The following is a 20329-nucleotide window of genomic DNA, read 5'->3' on the forward strand; positions in this document are numbered from 1 at the left end:
GAAACAGGCCTCTGATTGGCTGCTCCGTGGGGCTTTTTTGTCCCCGCCCTCCTCCAGGGACCGCAGCGGGCTGACAGAGCCCGGCGAGCGCTGGCTGGCAGTTCCGCGGTGGGGATGCTGAGGAGCGTCGGCTTCGCGAGCAGCGCTGGCCACTGCGGACTTCCGAGGCAGACCGGGCCGTGAAAAGCCCTGCGCCGCGGCCAACCCCAGGCCTCCGAGGCCGGCCGCAGTTCCCCAAGCCGGGCTGGAAGAAGTGTCCAGCGTAGTAGCGCCGGTTCTCCGCATCCCGAGAGACACCCCAGGGTTCTCGAGCTTCCCCGGCGACCCCTAGCCCCGGCCTCCGGCGAGCGACCGCCCCAGACCCCCTTGGGTGCCCCAGGCGCGGACGAGCCGCGGCTGGGTCCTGGCGCACACCATGATCGTTGCGGACACCGAGTGCCGGACGGAGATCAAGGGCTACCTGCCGTTCGCCAGGGGCGGCGTCGCGGGCCCCGGGACCCAAGAGGTAAGCAACAGCCGGGCAACACTGCTCTTCTCCGGCCACTGCCGAGGCTCGGGCTGTCCCGGGCTAAGTCTGGAGCGCCCACCGGGCTTAGGGTCTGGTAGCGTGTAAGCTAGGACTAGGGTTGCATCAACTGCAGCCTCCGGTCTCTTTTACCTCCCCTTCCCTCGCCCTCACTCCCCCCCCCCCCCCGACACACACACACACACCCTGCGGGGGGAGGGGGCTGCGGAGCCCTCCCTAGCTCCTTCGGACTCCTGGCCAATGAGAGGGGACGCCTCCTCGTGGCTCTCTGGGTTTGTGCTCTGGTGGAGCGAGCTTCTTCAAGTCCAGGCAAATCCCGGCCGGAGAGACCCGACCACTCCTCCTCCCCGCCCCCTTCCGCAGATTCCCTTCCTCTGGGTGGGGGCAGGCGGCCGGGAGCTCTTTCTAGGATCGGTTTCTGCACCTATCGCGAAACCAAGGGAGTCGTCTGGAACTGGCCACGGAAGATCAATCCCCTTCCCCAGTCCCCGCCTGCACCCCCGATCTGGAAATTGGCCGGAGTGCTTTAGGGGTTTGGATGGCTGCCTGATCCTCCGCGGCAGCGGCCAGAGCTGGGGGAGACAGCGAATAACCCTTGGTCCCGACTCCCGAAGACTAACAAGTCTCAGGCTGCTCCTTACTAAAATGTTCTAGGGTCCTCAAAGTTTGTTTTGCTGTCTCCTCAGGGTAGAGGGACTTCGCAGGGAGGCGAGGTATAATGCTGTTACAAAGTCCCCTTTCCTTCCAGCAGCCTCGACAATGAACGCCTTCTTTTATTTTTGGAGCGCCTACTGTATTCAGGGTACAGGTTTTGTCTGACAAAGGCAGCAAATACAAACCGTACTGTTGACCCATTTTACAGAATGAGAAAATTGAGGCCCAAGAGGGCCTGAGAGAGGCTGCTTTTTACATGATCCTTAGCCTTTGACCTGTGTTACGTCTAGGATTTTGGAGAATGTTTGGCACTGCCGAAGATATTTTCTAAGCCTAGAGGAGTGTGGACCATACATTGCCAGAGCTGGTGTATTGACGGGGCTGGGAATGGGTAGAGCGCTGGTCCTAAGGCGTCTGTGTAACTCTAAGAATATTTCAGCCCATTTCTGAGGAATGTCATTTCTGGGGCTTCTCCATCCAGTGGCCGGTGGTTTCTTTGAATATTTAGGAATCTGGGTGAAGAAATGACCCTTGCTTCTGCCTATTCTTTTCTGGGCACTCTTGTTTGTCTGCTTTGTGAACAATGTTGTCACTGAGAGCAGCCGAGCACTGGTGAGTGCTGGATTCTGGTCCCACCCTCCACTTTCTTGCTGGGTTATCTTGGCCAAGTGAGTTCTTTGATTGATTGCAGTTTCTTGCATAGAGATTTGATGGTATCTCCACGAGATTGTTGAACAAATTAATTTAAAATAAAAGCAAAAGCCTGAGCTGTGTGCCTGAAACATATTTATTGCAGAGAACATGTTATTGCATTAAAAAATGCTAGCTTCTGTCAGACTGGCTTAGCAGACATCCCCTCCCCACCCCCAGTGCCTCTCAAGGGACTTCCTGAGTCTGTTCTCTGCTGCCTGAGGTGCAGCCCCAAGGTGCTGGCAGAGAAGATCTCAGGTGGTCAGATCCTCAGGGAGATGGGGTGCCTTAGAGAAAGCCTATCCCAATCTCCCCATTTTCAGACAGGGTCTCTGTAGTCCCATCTGGCCTTGACTTCAGGACCCTCTTCCCAATTCAGCCTCCTGAGTGTTGGGATTACAGTGCCCCCCAACCACTGAATGTAAGAAGGTCACTTTAAGTATTAAAGAAATGACAATGCTTGCAACATTTCTACTTCTTCTCCTTCATGAAAAAAATGACCTGCTGGTCAGTTGTGGTGCACACTGGGGAGGCAGAGGCAGGCGGTTCTCTGTGAGTTCAAGGCCAGCCTGGTCTACAGAGTGAGTTCCAGGACATCCAGGGCTACACAGAGAAAACCCTGTCTCCAAAAAAAAAAAAAAAAAAAAAAAAAAGGAAAGACAGAGAGAAGATGTCCTTAAAGGTGTCTGCTATCAGTAGAATCCTGATATGATGACAGGCTGCCCATCTTCCAGACTGTAGTGCTCAACATTCAGGGAAGGGCCGATGGTTAGCAAGTACTTCAACCGTTTCAGACCCTCCGGAATGTCCAGGCCTTCAGATGCGCTTGTCCCCCCGAGAGTTCGAGGCTCCGACTTTTGCCTTGGGTGGTATGTTTTCAAAACCGTGTCGGATTCTAGAATAACTTCCTCAAACGTCACTTCCTCAGAAAATTTCTTTTCCTCGCCCGATGAGTCCCTCTGTGCACCACTTCTAGTCCTTCCTCCATTGTGAGTTAGCTCTACCTAAGGTAGGCCTTTCTACTTCCCTCACCTGGACCAGGGAGACCCCCCCCCCCCAGGCCTCTTGGTTCTTTGCAACTAAGTGTTTAATTGACACTGTTGAGGCTCTGAAGCTCCATATGAATTGTGCTGGACCACTCTGAGCTTTGGTCCATTTTCTCTAAAGAGGGGATAAGTTTTGTTTGTCTCAGGATGGTTGAGAGTAAAGTGAGATCAGACATGTAAAGCCCTGAGCCCGGGGCCCAGCCCATGCTGTCTGCTGCTCTGCTGGGCCTGTTTCTCTGTCTTTCAGCTCAGGTGTAAATCCAGGCTCCTGTCTGAGTTCAGCTGACATATAGTGGCCAGTCCCAGCTGGCAGAAGGACTTAGCAGGTGTCTCTAACTGAGTCCTGGGGCTGGCAGACTCCAGAGAACAAGAACAGAGGTTGGGCTACTCGGAGGGGCCAATGCGGCTGGGTTAAATCACCAGATCTGGTGCCATTTCCAGAAACTGTTAACGGTAGAGCGGAAAGGGCCTTGTAGAGGATGCCAGGCATTTCTGGGTTCAAACTGCGCATTAGACACTTGGTAGTTGATGCTTAATTTTTAGACATTTAATTGACTCCCCTATGCAAAGTAAGCCCCATAGCCTTCAAACTGATGGATCATTTGTAAATAGGGTGGGAGCTCTTGAGTTTAACACAAAAATTACTGTCTAGCAACCCTTTGAATCAGGAGCCTGGCCGCGTTCTCTGAAGCAGGTAGTCCCTTTTACCAAAGGCCTAAAGACCCCCTAGTGAGCCCTTCCAGAGGGCGGTCTGACTTCATTGTTCCTGTCTCCACAGGATCCCTTCAGTTGGAAATGAAGAAAAAGCCAGTGGTAGCAACAGCCACACCCCCACCCCTACCCCCACCCCCGGTTTCCCTGTTTTTTGTTTTGCTTTTTTGGGGGGGGGGTTCTTTTTTTTTTTAATAGAAGTATCTGGACAATAACATTTTTTTTAAAGATTTATTTATTATGTATATAACATTCTGCCTTGATGTATGCCCGCACACCAGAGAAGGGCGCCAGCCCCTGGGGGGGGGGTTCAAAACAGGGTTTTTCTGAGGCTTTGGAGCCTGTCCTGGACCTAGCTCTTGTAGACCAGGCTGGACTTGAACTCACAGCGATCCCCCTGCCTCTGCCTCCCAAGTGCTAGGATTAAAGGCACGCGCGCCACCACCACCCGGCCCCTACTTTTGTCTTTAAAGCTGGATTGGAATCATGGTTTCATCAGGTGTACTGAACCTGGGCTCTATCAAAGTGTCAGGCAGCCCCTAGGCACATCTGACAAAATCTAGAGCTAGTAACCCCAGGCAGGATGGCACACATCTGTAATCCCGGCATTTAGGAGGCTAAATTAGGAGTTTTGCCCCGGAGTTCAAAGCTGCAGAATGTGTTCCACCCCTGCCTGCCTGTGCTACAAAGCCAGGCCTTGACCCAAAATAATGAAACAAAATTTAGAACTGGTGTGGTGTAGAGGCAGGGGGATTAAAAGTTTCAATCCAGACCGCCTAGGCTCCAAAACTACAGAGAAAGCCAGTCTCAAAAAACCAAAAAATAAATAAATAAAAAATAAAAAAATTGTTATTTTCTTTTTTTTTAAATATATGTATGTGTGGATATATACACATGTGTGCGGGTGCCCACAGAGACCAGAAGGGAATGTTGGATCATCTGGGGCTGGAACCACCCAGTGTGGGTGCTGGGAACCAAACTTGGGTCCTCTGCTAGAGTAGCAAATGGTTTTAATCGCTAAGCTATCCCTCCAGCCCCAAAAGTTCTACTGGACTGGTGTACTAGACACAGGAAACCAGACCCTTTGTGCCCTCAAGGCAAGAGTCCCCTCGGTAGGTGTTGAGGGTGGGGGTAGTGAATTCCTAAAACCTTGAGCAGATGAGGAATTTATAATTCTTGGCGAACTCTGGGTGCTGGTTCATAAACCTTGGTTATCGAGAATGGGGAATGGCTCCCATGCCGCCAGGAACCTGGTCTGTGTTCACCCACGTTCACCTCCCGCACTTCCTCCCGAGCTGAGTGACCAGAAGTGGCTTGCACCTCTCCTCTGTAAAGCTTTAGTCAGTGCCTACGCCAGTGGAGCCAGGGAATACCTATTGCAGCTATTACTCAAGGTAGCTGTTGCCTGTCTGTCCCAGGGAATGGGAGCCGTGGCTGATTGGGTGGTGTCACCTCTTGGCCGTGGGAGCCTGCTCCTCCAGCTTCCCCTGGACTTGCCCTGATGTCAAGGTCAAAGGAACTTTCTGGATGCTGTAGCCCTGGATTCCAAACTCTTGTCTTGCATTCAGGACTTTCCTGTGTCTCCTCCGTCTTCTCTAGCTCTGCTGCCTTCTAAGCGACCTCCAAGGTCACTGGCCCCCCAGTAGTTTTCCCTGTCCTGTTAAAGTACCACACGCGCTCCCACCCTGCCATTACTCACAGCCGGTTTCATCCTGGTCACCATTTGTTTGCTTTTTCCCTGGGAACTGAAATGATGTGAACGCTGCCTGGGACTTGGTCTTTGCGCTGCTGTATCTTACACTGCCTGCAATCCAGTCATCAAAAAATTGTCAGGTGAACCACATCTTTCTGATTTTACCTGGGAAGCTCTCAGTGCTGTGCTCTGTAACTGAAAGAGTGATCTGATTGGTAAACGATACCAGCAGCGTGTGTGCCCCTCCCCCCATGGATTGCTGGAGGTGGGACTTTGGTTTCGGTAAGAGGAAAAGGAGCTTCACAAAGGGATTCTAATGGACTCCGGGGCAGGGAAGCTCTTGTTTGAAACAACAATGAAGTTAATGACAGGGGACTTTCTTTAAGTGCTCTCCCTGGTGGAGGCGCTGAGGTGTAAATCTGTGTGGCTTAGTCCCATTAAATCCTTTTGACTAAGCCTTTGATCCCAGCACACGGGAGGCCGAGGCAGGTGGATGGAGGCCAGCCTGGTCTACAAGATTTAGTTCCAGGACAGGCTCCACAGTTACAGAGAAAGCCCTATCTCAAAAAACAAAAACAAACAAACAAAAAATCATTTTGACGACTCAGTGAGAATCTCGTCGTTATTCGGGAAGAAACTGAGGCTCACACAGCTGACTGGTGGGTGGGGCTATCTATTTCTATTTTATTTATTCTTTGTGTTAAGCCTTGAACTCGGCCTTGTGCAGACAGTGCGTGGCCTTGAGTTCTACTTTCCACTCCCTCCATGGTGGTACTCTACCGAGGAACAATGGTCCCCGCCTCCGAAGCATTCATTGTACTCTACATTGTTATATTTATTACGCTGTGAAATACTGATAGGTCTAGAACCATCGCTTAGGACCCGGACCCAGGGATATCGTTTCCTTCCCATACTGGTTCTTGGCTCAGACTTGAGGCTCTGGTGATCCTAAGGCAGTTCCCTGTCCCTTCCCCGCCCTTATTTCTCTGCCTGGGCTGCTGTGGTTTCTCTTTTCTCCTTTTCATTTTTCAACTTAGAATTTTAGTGTCTGCATATTTCACAGACACCCCAGTGGTTTTGTTTGTTTGGGGGCATCACCTCACTGTGTAGCCCAGGGTGGCCTCCCCAGGGCTGGTATTACAGGTGTTTGGCCAACTGCCCTCCAGTCCTCTGGAGTGAGGGAGTCAGAGGAGTCAGCAGTTCTTATCACCCAGACAGAGCTGTTGGGCACTTTCTCAAGTGAGGGAGGAGGGGAGCTGGAAGGGAGTGCTTGGGGATCGCGGTGTTTCTGCATGCCCTCAGACCAGCCCAGCCTGCTGCTACCTCTGACGGGTGCGGGCTGAAGGCCTGCTTGGAGGCTAGTGGGACATGCCCTTCTCTCCTCAGAATTCAGACTCCAGAGAGCCTACGTAACTCTCCCAGACCCCGTGGCAGATTAGCAGCCCCGCCAGTCTGCCCACCTAGGCCTCTAGGCTCCTTCTTTCTTTCTCTTGTTATGTCGTCGACCCTAGGGGGTCCTCCTTCAGGGGACTTTTGGCCACTTCAAAAATAAAAGGCTGGAGTACAGTTTTGAGTCCCTGAACATCTGAGGTACCAGGACTAGGCCTGGATCTTACCAGAAGAAAGGGCTGGGGGGACAGTCCCTCTGTAGTGAAGGTGGAACTGTTATTTGGGTCAATTATTATCATCAGTTGGTATGGAGAGCCCCACGCTCTCATCCAGAAACTAAGTGAATAAGTAGAATGTTCTCCCAGTCCTCGGATCTAGGAGCAGGAGAAGCGGCTTCACTGACTACATGGCTCTGGCTCAAATAAGCTCAAGTCAGAATAGCTGCCACCAGCCTGCACCTCCCACTTGGATTCCCCCCACGCCGCTCTGCTTTCTCTTTTCATTCACCGAGCAGAATGAATGACGTTGCCCTGCTCGCCACAAAATGCGATGTGGGAGCAGAGCAACTTAAGAGGCCCTTAGCAGACCGTGTTTGTGGAGGCAGAAACGCTGGGAACTGTGTGGTCACAGACAGCAGGCCTGACAGTAGACCTGGGAAGGCTACTGAGCTCCAAAGGGGAGGTGGCCCGACCGCCTGTTTATCTGGAAGGCTTCGGTAAGGGGAGGTTGGGGTTTTAAGGGACTGGAACAGATTCATACTTCAGAAAGTTAATCTGGTTACCGGGTATCGGATGGATACTGGGTAGTGGATGGATGGGATGGCAGATCCCAGCGGTGATAGCCTAGATATGGCGAGAAGGGTCAACAAATAACCATGACGGACGCAGCCCAGTGTAGAATGTGCCCCGCATGCCGAGGGTCATGCCTAGGTTCATCCTTAGCATTGAAGAAAAAGCAAATCAAAAAAGAAAAATGATTATTTGAGAGAAATTGAAGCTTCTTCATAAACATGTAGGGTGGTAACTGGCTTTGGAATATATAAAGTTATTTTAAAGGGGTCTTCCCCTGAGCCCCAGAAACTGTCTGATTGTGTAACCCTCACTGGCCTGGAACTGACTCTGTAGTTGCCCTTAAACTCAGAGATCCTCCTGGCTTTGCCTCCTAGGTGTTGGGATTGAAGGCTGTGAAGCCGGACAGTGGTGGCACATGCCTTTAAGCCCAGCACTTGGGAAGCAGTGAGTTTGAGGCCAGTCTGCTCTACGAAGCGAGTTCCAGGACAGGTCCATGACTTACACAGAGAAACCCTGACTCAAAAAGCCAAAAAAAAAAGTGTGTGTGTGTGTGTGTGTGTGTGTGTGTGTGTGTGTGCATGCATAAATTACAGCATGCGTGGGTGTGTGTGGGTGTGTGTGATCAGAGGACAATTTGTAGGAGTCAGGTCTCTTTCTAACTTGTGGGCGCCCAGAGATTGAATGTAAGTCTTCACACTTGGCAAGCCCCCTTACCCACTGAGCCATGTCTTTGGCCTCCTGGCGATAGGCAACATGACAGTTGTCTGTTTCCTTCCTCTGGCCCCTCCCACTCAACCATGCTGGGTTTTCTAGGTCCTTGTTGAGTTCCTGAGCAGGAGGGCCTTTCTGTGCCCTCTTAGCTAGCTGCTTTCTCACCCATTTGCTACTTGTCAAGTGGGTCTGAATGTTCCCTTCTGGCTCCTCCATGGAGGGTGTACCAAGAAGGTAGTTTAGAAATGCAGCATCCTAGGGTACAGAAGGATGCTAAGGGGCTAACAGTCTGCCAGCTAACCTCCGCCTGCCAAGTAACCACCATGTGTTTTTGCACAGGAGCATCAGGAGGGCCGGGCTCGGCGAGGTCCTCGAGGACCCAGCGCCTTCATTCCCGTGGAGGAGGTGAGTCTGGACTGGGGATTGGCGTCTTTGGTCCCTTGGAGGAAAGGCTGTGGAACACGGGTAGATCGGGATCTTTTATTTTTCCACTCCTGACTTATTTAATTTCATAAAAAATAAATAAAATCTTTTGAAAGCAGGCAGATCTCTGAGTTCAAGGCCAGCCTGGTAACAGAGTAAGTTCCAGGACAGGTTCCAAAGCCACACAGAGAAACCCTGTCTGAGGGGGTGGAATGATAATGACAGAGCCAAACTTGACATTCCCAAACTAATGCTTATTTCTATGTAATAAGAGAAGAGATACAGCCACGTTTCTTCTGATCCATGATCGCTTATAGAAGTGTCTGTATAACCAAAAAAAAAAAACCTTTAAAATTAGCATCTGTTTATTGTTTTCAGGTGTCCGGAGCATTGGGTTCACTTGGCATGGTGGCTTTATGCTTATAATCCTAGTACTTGGGAAAGCAGAGGCAGGAGGATTGCTATAGGTTTGAAACCAGCCTGGGCTCCATAGTTTAGGTCCATCAGAGATAAGGAGAAATTCAACCGTCTCAAAGAGAACTTGGGAGGAATGGGGTGCAGGTGGGGAAGGGAAAGCAAGGCCACTCTGGTCACATAACCACAGAACCAAGATCATGGTGCTAAGCTCGCTCTTGTTTTCTTTACAAGAACATCTTTCACCTGCAGAATCGGTTCACCCTTTGCCTAGCTGTTGTGATCTTGCGATAAGGTCTTAGCTCTGTATCCTAGCTGGCCTCCACTCACAGTGAGAGATCTTCCTCCCTCAGCCTCTCTAATGCTGGGATTACAGACGTGGGCCACTGTATCTGGCTCATGGTTAGCTATTTCCTTTTCTCGGTGCTAAGAATCAAATCTAGTTGATTTGATTGACATGCATGTTAGGTCAGCGTCCCACCCACTACTGAGCTACATCCCTAGCCCCCACTCGTTCAACAGGGATAGAAAATAAGACAAACCCTTGCCGTCCTGGAGCTGCGCTCTAGTGCGTGGGTGATGTGGGAATGCCTTCAGAATACACACACAGGCCGGGCGGTGGTGGCGCACGCCTTTAATCCCAGCACTCGGGAGGCAGAGGCAGGCGGATCTCTGTGAGTTCGAGACCAGCCTGGTCTACAAGAGCTAGTTCCAGGACAGGCTCTAAAGCTGCAGAGAAACCCTGTCTCGGAAAAAGAAAAAAAGAGTACACATACAGGGAATCTGTTGTACAGGGATGGAGGTTCCTGTTTCCTCTTTTTCTGGTTTTGAGATGACCTTACTCTAGGCCAGGACTGCCTAGAACTCACCGTGTAGATTACACTGGCCTTGAATTTATGCTGTCTCACTTGTAGGCCAAATGGTTTGTGGCCTGCTAATAAAGCATCTGAGTTCTCTTCCCCCTCTTTAGTATGGGAACAGCCACCCGGTGGTATTTGCATTTATACCCCAGCATTTTAACCTCACATATTGTTGTTGTAGTTGATTTTTTTTTCACTTATAGATGACTCTTTTTTATTAAAAAAAAAAAAAAGGAAAAAATAGGTCTTGGAGTTCATCTAGATTAGAATCCTGTTATTTATCAGATCTGTGGCTTCAAGCACATCTGGTCTCTTCATCTATTAATGGAGGAAAATAATAGCACTCACCTCGCAGGACAAGTTCAGACACTCAAGGAGATTCATAATTGGATGGCTATCTGTTAGAGGAACAAGTCAGTCAGGCCTGGGGATGTAGCTCCGTGGTAGAACACTTGCTTACCATGCACAAGGCCCAGGGTTTGGTGCCCAGCCCCATAATAAATAAATAGGAGAAGGAAGGAAAAGAGGAAGAGGGGCTGTCGTATAGTTCAGTGCAGATGCTAGAGCGCTTGCCTGGCATCCACAAAGCCCTGGGTTAGAGCCTTAGCTCCATATAAACTGATCATGGTGGTGTATGCCTGTAACCCCACCACATGGGAGGCAGGAGGATTAGAAATTTGAGGCCAGCCTGGGCTACGTGAGACCCTGAATTTTAAAAAAGAAAAAAGTCCCATCAGGTTAGACAGCTCTACGTAAGAAGACAGTTGGGACCTGTGAAATATTCTGCCCTTCCCCATACCCTCCATGGCTGTCTGCCTCTGCCATACTAGAAGAGAAATCTTATGAAGACAGGAGAAACTACACACTCATTTTTTTTTTTTTTTATTGCCAGGGATTGAACCAGGGCCTCATGCATGCTAAGCATTTAGTTTACCACTGAGCCAGTCACCAGCAACCATTCTTCTTAATTTCTCCACAAATCTTCATCTGTAAGAAGGGGGCGGGGTAGCACACACCTCTAATCCCAGCACTCCAGAAGCAGAGGCAGACGGATCTCTTGAGTTCCAGGACAGTCTGGTCTACAGAGCGAGTTCTAGGACAGCAAGGGCTACACAGAGAATCCTTGTCTTGAAATACTTAAAGTGGAAGAAGGGAAAAGGGTCTGGGGGCATAGTTTAGTGGTAGAATATTTGCTTAGCATGAATGGTGCCCTAGGTTTGATCCTCAGCATTGAAAAAAATTTATTACAAAAGAAAAATAGAGGAAGTTAAACGAAGTTCATAGCTGTTTTAAGGACTGAGTGAGTTGATATATATGAAGTACTTGGGCAGCAATAGACACGTGTATGTTCTACCAGGTGCCTAGTAAGTATTCACTTAATCACGTTCCTCTTTGGGATGCGATGGCAGTGTTCAGTCTCCTATTCTTTCCTTTCTTCCTTTCTTCCTTTCTAAGATTTATTTATTTATTATGTATACAACATTCTGCCTCTATGTATGCCCGCACGCCAGAGGAGGGTGCCAGATCTCAGTACAGATGGTTGTGAGCCACCATGTGGTTGCTGGGAATTGAACTCAGGACCTCCGGAAGAGCAGCCAGTGCTCTTAACCTCTGAGCCATCTCTTCAGCCCCCCAGTCTCCTACTCTTAAATCTATATAATACAACTCTATTAAAGAAGAGGTTGGTCTGTATTGGGCAGAAGGAAACCCATGCTCTCCTCTTTGCCTAGCAGATCGTCCGGGAAGGAGCTGAGAGCCTCGAGCCGCACCTGGGACTCGAGGCCCTGATGTCTTCAGGACGCGTGGACAACCTGGCAGTGGTGATGGGTCTCCACCCCGACTACCTTAGCAGCTTTTGGCGCCTGCACTATCTGCTGCTGCATACAGATGGGCCCCTAGCCAGCTCCTGGCGTCACTACATTGCCATCATGGTAAGTGTGTCTGGGCCTGGTGCTCGCAGCGGGGGTGGCCAAATGGTGGGTCTAGCGTCAGGTTCATGTGCTGATTTTTTTTAGGTGACGAGGAAGTACCTAGCTTTACCTGATGATGCCTGTGGAATTTTAGGTTTTGAAGAGGGGCATCTTTAAGAGTGTGCTTTGCAGATGGGGAAACTGAGGTACAAAGGGGTCAGATGACCAGCAAGCTGGTGGCAGAGCTGGTTAGAGCATAGATTTCTCTGTCTCTTAGATCTGAAGGGAATCTGTCGATAAAGGGGCAGAGAAGGACGGTAGCTCAGGCTTATCGATTCCCTTCACAGGCTGCTGCCCGCCACCAGTGTTCTTACCTGATCGGCTCGCACATGACTGAGTTCCTGCAGACTGGCGGTGACCCTGAGTGGCTTCTGGGCCTTCACCGGGCCCCTGAAAAGCTACGCAAACTCAGCGAGATCAACAAGTTGCTGGCACATCGGCCATGGCTCATCACCAAGGAGCATATCCAGGTGTGCTAGGCAGAGTTGGGACCCTGAGGAAGCCTGGGGGCTGGACTAGGGCATAGCCCAGGGACAGCCACTAAGTGGGTTAGCTCTCCCTCCTTTCCAGGCCTTACTGAAGACTGGAGAGCACAGCTGGTCCCTGGCTGAACTCATCCAAGCTCTGGTCCTGCTAACCCACTGCCACTCTCTGGCCTCCTTCGTGTTTGGCTGTGGAATACTTCCTGAAGGAGACTCAGAGGGCAGCCCTGCCTCACAGGCGCCCTCGCCCCCCAGTGAGCAAGGCAGCCCCCCAAGTGGGGACGCACTGGACAACTCTGGGGTAAGTCAGGTTCCTGGATCTTGGTGTGGGAGAAAGATGCTACTGCCTCTGCTCTGGGAATAGAAACCACTGCTTCTCCATCTCTTCACAGAGAGGGGCTACAGCAAAATTGCTTGGCTTTAAAACTCACAGCCTCTTAGGCTCACAATCGGCTGGGTTTTCTGTTTGTTTGTTGTGTTGTGTTAAGCCTGGAATAGCCTTAAAATTTCTGTGGAGCCAAGTAATACTGAGACTACAGGTGCACACCATCGTGCCAGCTGATTTGTGTTGTTGTTTGTTGATGTCTTTGACTTTGTTTTGCTATTTTGCGGCAGGGCCTTACTCTGGCCCAGGCTAGCTTCAAACTCATGGTGATCCCTCACATCCCCATCTGCTTGCTGTGCTGGGATTAGAAAAGTGAGCCACTATGTCTGACTTTTTTTTTCCAGTTGACTGTACAAAATTTGGGCTTTGGTATAGCTCAATGGTGGCTGTTTGCCTAGTCTGTGTGAGTTCTTGAGTTCAATCAGCAACAGCACCAAAAACCATATAATAGGGGGCTGGAGAGATGCGTCACTGGTTAAGAGCATCGGCTGTTCTTCCAGAAGATCCAGATTCAATTATCCCAGAATCCACATGGCAGCTCACAACTGTCTATAACTCCAGTTCCAATGCATCTGGCACTCTCACATGGATATGCATGCAGGCAAAGCACAAATGCACATAAAAACAAATTTAAGAAAAAAACAAAACCCAAAACCCACCAATCAACAGAAACTGCCATAATCCTAGCATTCAGAAGGCAGAGGCAGGTGGATCTCTGTGAGTTCAGGGCTACTTGGTGAATATCCTGTCTCAAAAAACAAAAAAACAAAACAAAACCCAGAAACCTTGTAAATTACAAATGAAGGAAGACACTTGTCTCTTCTACTGCCGTGTGATGGCTGGCTCAGAAACTGCTCTCGTCCTTTCTGATCACTCAGGAAGGCCTGGGATGTGGAAACTCCTAGTGAAGTTTCCAGAGCACCAGGAAGGGGGGACTAGATGTGTCTCCTGGGTCTCCCCACAGGGTTTTGAAGCTGCCCGTGATGTGGAAGCGCTCATGGAGCGCATGAGGCAGCTGCAGGAGAGCCTGCTGCGGGATGAGGGCGCTTCCCAGGAGGAGATGGAGAACCGTTTTGAGCTGGAGAAGTCAGAAAGTCTGCTGGTAACCCCCTCAGGTACAGGATGACAGATGTCAGTGCTGGGGCTGCCTCTCTCTTGACCCTTCTGATGGGAGCAGTCACCTCCATGCTCCATGCGTTCTGCTTCCAAGAGGTTCTGAGCAAGGGCCTTGTGTTCACACTCACCTTTGAATCCTGGTCTTTTAGCCCTTTGGGGCTTATGTCAGGTAGATAGGACCAAGCTTAGCCGAGCCTTTCCCAGGTTGAACCATCCCACAGAAATACCACTCCACTATCACTGCTATAGGGGGCCTTGCCTCCTGCGTTCTTGGACAGGAGTCTCCTCCTCCCTAGGAATGGCTCTAGCTAAAGTCTTCCCACTTATTGTTGGGGGAGGCTCTCTGTGGTCCCCTACTATACCTCCCCTGGCCTCTCTGATAATACCGAGCCTGCTGTGCTTTGGGCTCAGCCTCACTGACACCTCTTTCTGATTTGGCTCTCAGCGGATATCCTGGAGCCCTCTCCACACCCAGACATTGTATGCTTTGTAGAAGACCCCACTTTTGGATATAAAGACTTCACTCGTCGAGGGACTCAGGCCCCCCCTACCTTCCGTGCCCAGGTGAGGCTCCCTGCATTGGTGGTGTTCCGTGCCTTGTTTTAGATTTGCACATAAGCAAGGACGAGAGCTTCCAGTGGTTCTAAAGTTGGATACCCTCTCCTCCTCAAAAACCCATGAGGGCGCTGAGCCGTGGTAGCAGACGCCTTCAGTCCCAGTCCTTGAGAGACAGAGGCAGGTCGATCTCTGTAGGTTTGAGGCCAGCCTGTACTACAGAGCAATTCCAGGACAGAGAAACATCAAAACAAAACAAAACAAAAAATCCGTAAGGGCGCCTGGCTGTGGTGGCCCGTGCCTTTAATCCCAGCACTCGGGAGGCAGAGGCAGGCAGATCTCTGTGAGTTCAAGGCCAACCTGGTCTACAAGAGCTAGTTCCAGGACAGACTCCAAAGCTACAGAGAAACCCTGTCTCGAAAAACAAACAAACAAAAAAATCTGTAAGGGAGCAATGAAGACCCGAAAGATCCAATTCATGGGACTGGAGAGCTGGCTCAGAGGTTAAGAGTACTGACTGCTCTTCCAGAGGTCCTTCCAGAGTTCAATTCCCAGCAACCATATGGTAGCTCACAACCATCTATAGTTTGATCTGGTTTCCTCTTCTGGCATGCAGACAGAACATTGTATATATAATAAATAAATTAATAAAAAAAAATCCCACTGGGCAGTGGTGGCGCATGCCTTTAATCCCAGCACTTGAGAGGCAGAGGCAGACCGATCTCGGTGAGTTCAAGGCCAGCCTGGTCTATGAGAGCTAGTTCCAGGACAGGCTCCAAAGCTATAGAGAAATCATGTCTGGAAAAAGAACCCCCAAAAAAGTCCCAGTTCAGGGGAAGAGTCATCCTGGAACATCCAGCACTCGCAGCATATCAGATTTGTGGTTCAGGGAGGGTGCATTATGCAAAGCTGAGGTGTGAACTCTAGAGGTCCAGAGGACAGATCTCCAGCCAGCCACTGACCTCTTCCCTCATTCCTCAGGATTATACCTGGGAAGACCATGGCTACTCCCTGATCCAGCGGCTGTACCCTGAGGGCGGCCAGCTGCTGGATGAGAAGTTTCAGGTAGCCTACAGCCTCACCTACAACACCATCGCCATGCACAGCGGTGTCGACACCTCCATGCTCCGCAGGGCCATCTGGAACTACATCCACTGTGTCTTTGGCATCAGGTGAGCAAGTGTCCCCGAGGTCCAGGTCACGTGCACACCACAAATCTTTCTTGCGCACACCGTCATTTTTAATTTTTCTTTTCTTCTTGCCTATAATAATTTTTCAAGCCAGGGTTATGTCTGTGCAGGGTCAAAGCTGATAGGAATGCTCATTGTTCAAAGGCTGTAAACAAAACACTAAGCTCTCTCCCAGAGACAGTGGGGCTTTCTGTCCTGTAACACAGAGGATGGAGACCCACGGCCTTGTGCATGATAGATAAGCACTCTATTATATTTTGTGTGTTTTTTGTTTGTTTGTTTGTTTGTTTTTGTTTTTCAAGACAAGGTTTCTCTGTAGCTTTGGAGCCTGTCCTGGAACTAGATCTTGTAGACCAGGTTGGCTTTGAACTCACAGTGATCCACCTGCCTCTGCCTCCCAAGTGCTGAGATTAAGGGCGTGCATGACCACAGTCCAGCTCTAGACACTTGTGTAAATTTCCAAATAGTTCTTCTCTTCTAGTAGTAAATAAGGACAGCACAGATATGCATCTGCAGCAGACTTAAAATAGTGATGTTTCCATCCATAACTTATTATGCAGCTCATGAAAATGATGAACAAGAGTCAGGATGTTATTCACTAAAATATTAAGTATGGTCATCTCTGTACAATATAGTACATTGAGCTATATTTTATCTCACGAACTCTTTTCTAATTAAAAATACGTTTATTTTATTTGTATGCGTGTGTGTATACATACATATGTGTGGCACAGTATCCATGTGGAGGTCAGAAGAAAACTTGCTGGAGTCAGCTCTCTCCCTCCTGTGTGGGGCCAAGGGATGAAACTGGGATCAGAAGTCTGGATGGCAAGCTCCCTTACCCACGGAGCCATTTTGCTTGCCCACTGACCATTTTTTTAGGGAGAATTTTTTCTTTTAGTGATGTGATATTCACTGTTAAGTATTTAGGTTGTTTGCATGTTTGGTTTTTGTTTTTCTTTTTTCTTGTTACTTTTTTTCTTTCCCCTTGCTCCTCCTCTCTCCCCACCCCCAAGAAGGAGTCTCTGTTGACTTAAATTCGGGACCCCCACTCCCACTTCCACCCTACCCCCTCCGTTTTCTCTGGCCTCCCAGGTATTGATTACAGGCATGGGCTGCCACCCCTGTTGACAAAGTTTACTCTTATGAATACTGTTTGCACTGACTGCTCTCACCACATACATTCTCATAGATAAATCCCCAAAATAAAAGGATTTGTGTAAGATATATACAGAACTTTATTTGTTTGTTCATTTTTAAAGTAGGGTCTCACGATAGCCCAGGTTGACCTTGAGCTCACAGCAGTCCAGCTAGTTCAGTCTCCAGTGCTGGGATTGCAGGTGTGAGCTAATCACCTGGCTCCAGGCTTTTCCCGCTCCTTCCTTCTTCTCTTCCTTCCTTCCTCTTTTTTTTCTTTCTGTCTCTTTTTCTCTATTTTAATTTTTGTTCATATCTGTAATCTCAGCACTGGGAAGGCAAAGACAGGAGGATCAGTTAGGTGTTTGAAGCCATCCTTGGCTATATAACAAGTTCACCATCTGGGCTATAGGACTCTAAAAATAAGGAAAAAAAACCCACCAAAATTGCTGGGTGGTGGTGGTGTACTTGGGAGGCAGAGGCAGGTAGATCTCTGAGTTCAAGGCTAGCCTAGTCTACGTTGTGAATTCTAGGACAGACAAGGCTACACAGAGAAGCCCTATCTCAAAAAAAACCCAAAAAATAAGAAAACAAAAGGCCCACCGAAATCGTCCAGGCAATTGGTCACCTTATTTGATTATTTGGATGTTTTTTCCTTCCTGTCTTTTTCCCATGCACATGTATAAACTGAACTGGGGAGAGACAAGTGGCTTCTAGACTCACTGCCAACTTGCTTTTGGATTTTGAGCTAGTTAATTGCCTTCTTTTTGGCTGGTCTGGAATTAGCACTGTCTCCTTCTCCCCTCAACTACCTTGCCCTCCAGGATTAACACGTACTGACCCTCCTGTCCTTTACTATAGGACAAAGGGTGTAGCCGTGAGAGCCAGATTTGAAATCCCTCCCTGCTGTTGGAAGCAGTGCCTTCTGTGGATTGCAGTAGAATGCAATTGATGGACGCGGTATATTGTATATGACAGAGAATGTAGTTTGTAGGTTTGTGACTGATATAGTCGGCGCTCAGCAGAGCATGCTCACTGTCGGTGTTACTTAGAGTGGTCCTCTATGAGCCTGGTAACCAATGACATATGATATCAGCTGTTTTTCTAAGAGGAACCAGGCTTCTGGTTGCTTCCTACCTTCTGGCTTTTTTTCCCCTCCCCTCCACCCCCTCTTTTTTTTTCCCCCCTTCTGGCTTTTCTTGCCGCTCTCTGTTCCTCCTTGTGTAGGGTGGGGATGGGGGCCACGCCGCGGCTGAGAGCAGACAGTGAGTAATCCTGTCTGGGTCTTTCCATCAGATATGATGACTATGATTATGGAGAAGTAAACCAGCTCCTAGAAAGAAACCTCAAAATTTATATCAAGACTGTGGCCTGCTACCCAGAGAAGACAACCCGCAGGATGTACAACCTCTTCTGGAGGCACTTCCGCCACTCAGAGAAGGTAACGGCAGTGTGGGCACGAAAACAGCCAAGCCAGTCCTGTAGAAGAGCCAGGGGGTAGGACCCAGTGAGGGTCACAGTGGGAACCTGTTGCCCTTGCGTAAATTCCAGTCCTCTGTGATTTCAGGCTTCTTTTAAATCGGGAGCTCAGGGACCTTTTCCCACGGGGTCTTCCGTGGCAGGTTTGGCAGGTGTAGGTTTGAATCTCCTCACATAAGAGCAGCGTGACTTTGGGCACGTGGCCGTGTATCTTTGAGCTCTTCCCCTTTATGATGAGGAGAGATACTGCCTGCACTTCAAAGTTGGGGAGACACAATGAGACTAGTGTGGAACATTTGATCCCGCACTGGAGCCAGTTAATGGCAGCGTCTTCCTTCAGACTTGTGAGATAACGCTGCTAGTCATGACGGCATTTCTCAGCGGTTACCACACCAGATTCCACAGAGCCCAAGCACAGGTCGGGCCATCTTAGTGAGAGGCGTGGGTGAGGCAAGTGGACTGGGAGGACGGGCTGCAGGGCGGTAGTCAGCAAGCTTCCTTCTTTCTGTGCCCCAGGTCCACGTGAACTTGCTGCTCCTTGAAGCCCGAATGCAAGCAGCCCTGCTCTATGCCCTCCGTGCCATCACCCGCTACATGACCTGACTCCCTCTGACGCAGGATCAGCACCTGGAGCAGCTGACCCTGGGGCACTGTCCTCTCTGCAAGGATTTCTGTGTCTGGAGACAGATCCAGGCCCCTTTCCGTTTCATGTCCATCCACCAAATGCTGGGGATGGGCGCGTGCGTGGCATGCAGCCCCCTAGGCAAGCCACGCCTTCATTTTCCTCACTGGACTGGACAGGATTGTTGCACTGACTCTGGGGTCTCAGCTCTGCCCCTGGAGCTAGAAGACGACTTAGGAAAGCCCAAGGGGCCATGCCCCTTTCTCTTTCCTGCTCCTCAAAAAAGATGAAGGCGACTGGGTTAAGCTCAGACTGATGTGCCAGCTGGGCCCCAGGCACCACAAGTGCCAGGGCCTTCCTGGCCTGGGAAGCCCCTGGCTGCCCCTGTGGGAGAGGAGCAAAGACCTCAAGGGACTGACACTCCAGGAAGCTTGCCTTCCCTCCTTCCTCATTCTCCAATTTCATTACCTCCCACCTGCCTTCCGCCCATCAATGTGAAAGTTGGCCTCGCAGCTGGTCTGTGCGCCCAGTTCCCCCAAACCCTGTTCTGTTGGGTAGCCTGTCCTTTGGTTGCCTGGATATTGGTTCAGTTCTTTTGTCTCCTTTACCCTCATACCCTTTTCTCCCATGCCTGTTGGTGTAGGGCCCGGGAGAGGGGCCAAACATATCCAAAGAACACACTATCTCTGGAGAGTTGGAGCCCATGTTGGTCCCTCTGCTGTCTGAAGAGTAAGGGAGTAAAATGCTGATGAACTCTACATTCGGGTCTTGTGGGGGAGGTCTGGCCTCCAGAGGACCTCACCGTAGAGCCAGAGTCAAGTCCTAGGAGGGAGGCAGTCCTACTCATGCAGACGCTGGATCCCGTTCTTCTGATCCCTCCAGCTGCCCCCAAAAATTGAGCCTTTCTTAGGTGGCCTAGGACCCGCCCAGTAAGAAACCAAGGTCCTCTTTCTCTTGGCCACATCTGCACATCTCTTGGACCTCACAGATTCAGAACGAGGGGTTGGCTTCAGCCTCTCAAGGTCTGACGCTTTCCTCTGGGCGTTCAGGCCAAAGCATCAACAGCAGGCTGATTTTTCTCGCAAGACCTTGAAGGTCTCTGGGGACCTTTACTCTACAGTCAGCCTTCCAAGGGACACCACCCCCACCCCAGTGTCCCTTCTGTCCCCTCTCCTGGATTTGAATGGATTACTTGGCAGAAGCAGCCGAGGACTGACAGGCACTTTACATAGCAAAACAACTGTGAATTCTGACTTTCCTTCCCCTTCCACCAGCAGTAGGTGCCTCCTCTCAGGCAGTCCAGAGGCGGCTGAGAAAGTCAAGGACACACTGCTACTATTCCCACCTCCTCCATTGGGCCAAGCAGAGCAGGAGCCTGGCCAGTGCCACATTTCATACCCGTGCTGGCACGGGACGCAACTAGTATCCCCATCCACGCTTCAAAGCCCTCCCTGCAATGAAGTGGGCAAGAGGGGAGGGTGCCTC

The 20329-nt window shown here is 50.1% G+C and overlaps 1 protein-coding gene across 2 annotated transcripts; it reads left to right on the top strand.

Annotated features, from left to right (window-relative positions):
- The first annotated feature begins 87 nt into the window (after positions 1-87).
- Positions 88-19900, top strand: Sesn2 (sestrin 2). 2 transcript variants are annotated; one of them, XM_038333221.1, is made up of 10 exons: positions 88-505; positions 8551-8616; positions 11639-11839; positions 12166-12348; positions 12449-12661; positions 13710-13860; positions 14307-14425; positions 15398-15588; positions 18040-18184; positions 18739-19900. In XM_038333221.1, the coding sequence occupies exons 1-10, from the start codon at positions 416-418 to the stop codon at positions 18823-18825; spliced, it is 1446 nt and encodes a 481-aa protein (XP_038189149.1). In that variant the 5' UTR covers positions 88-415; the 3' UTR covers positions 18826-19900. The 2 variants fall into 2 exon arrangements, with proteins under 2 accessions (XP_038189149.1, XP_038189150.1); XM_038333222.1 differs by having other exon boundaries at positions 11642-11839.
- Positions 19901-20329: the final 429 nt, after the last annotated feature.

Source organism: Arvicola amphibius, chromosome 6 (assembly GCF_903992535.2).
Source record: "Arvicola amphibius chromosome 6, mArvAmp1.2, whole genome shotgun sequence".
In the NCBI taxonomy this organism is placed as follows: Eukaryota; Metazoa; Chordata; class Mammalia; order Rodentia; family Cricetidae; genus Arvicola; species Arvicola amphibius.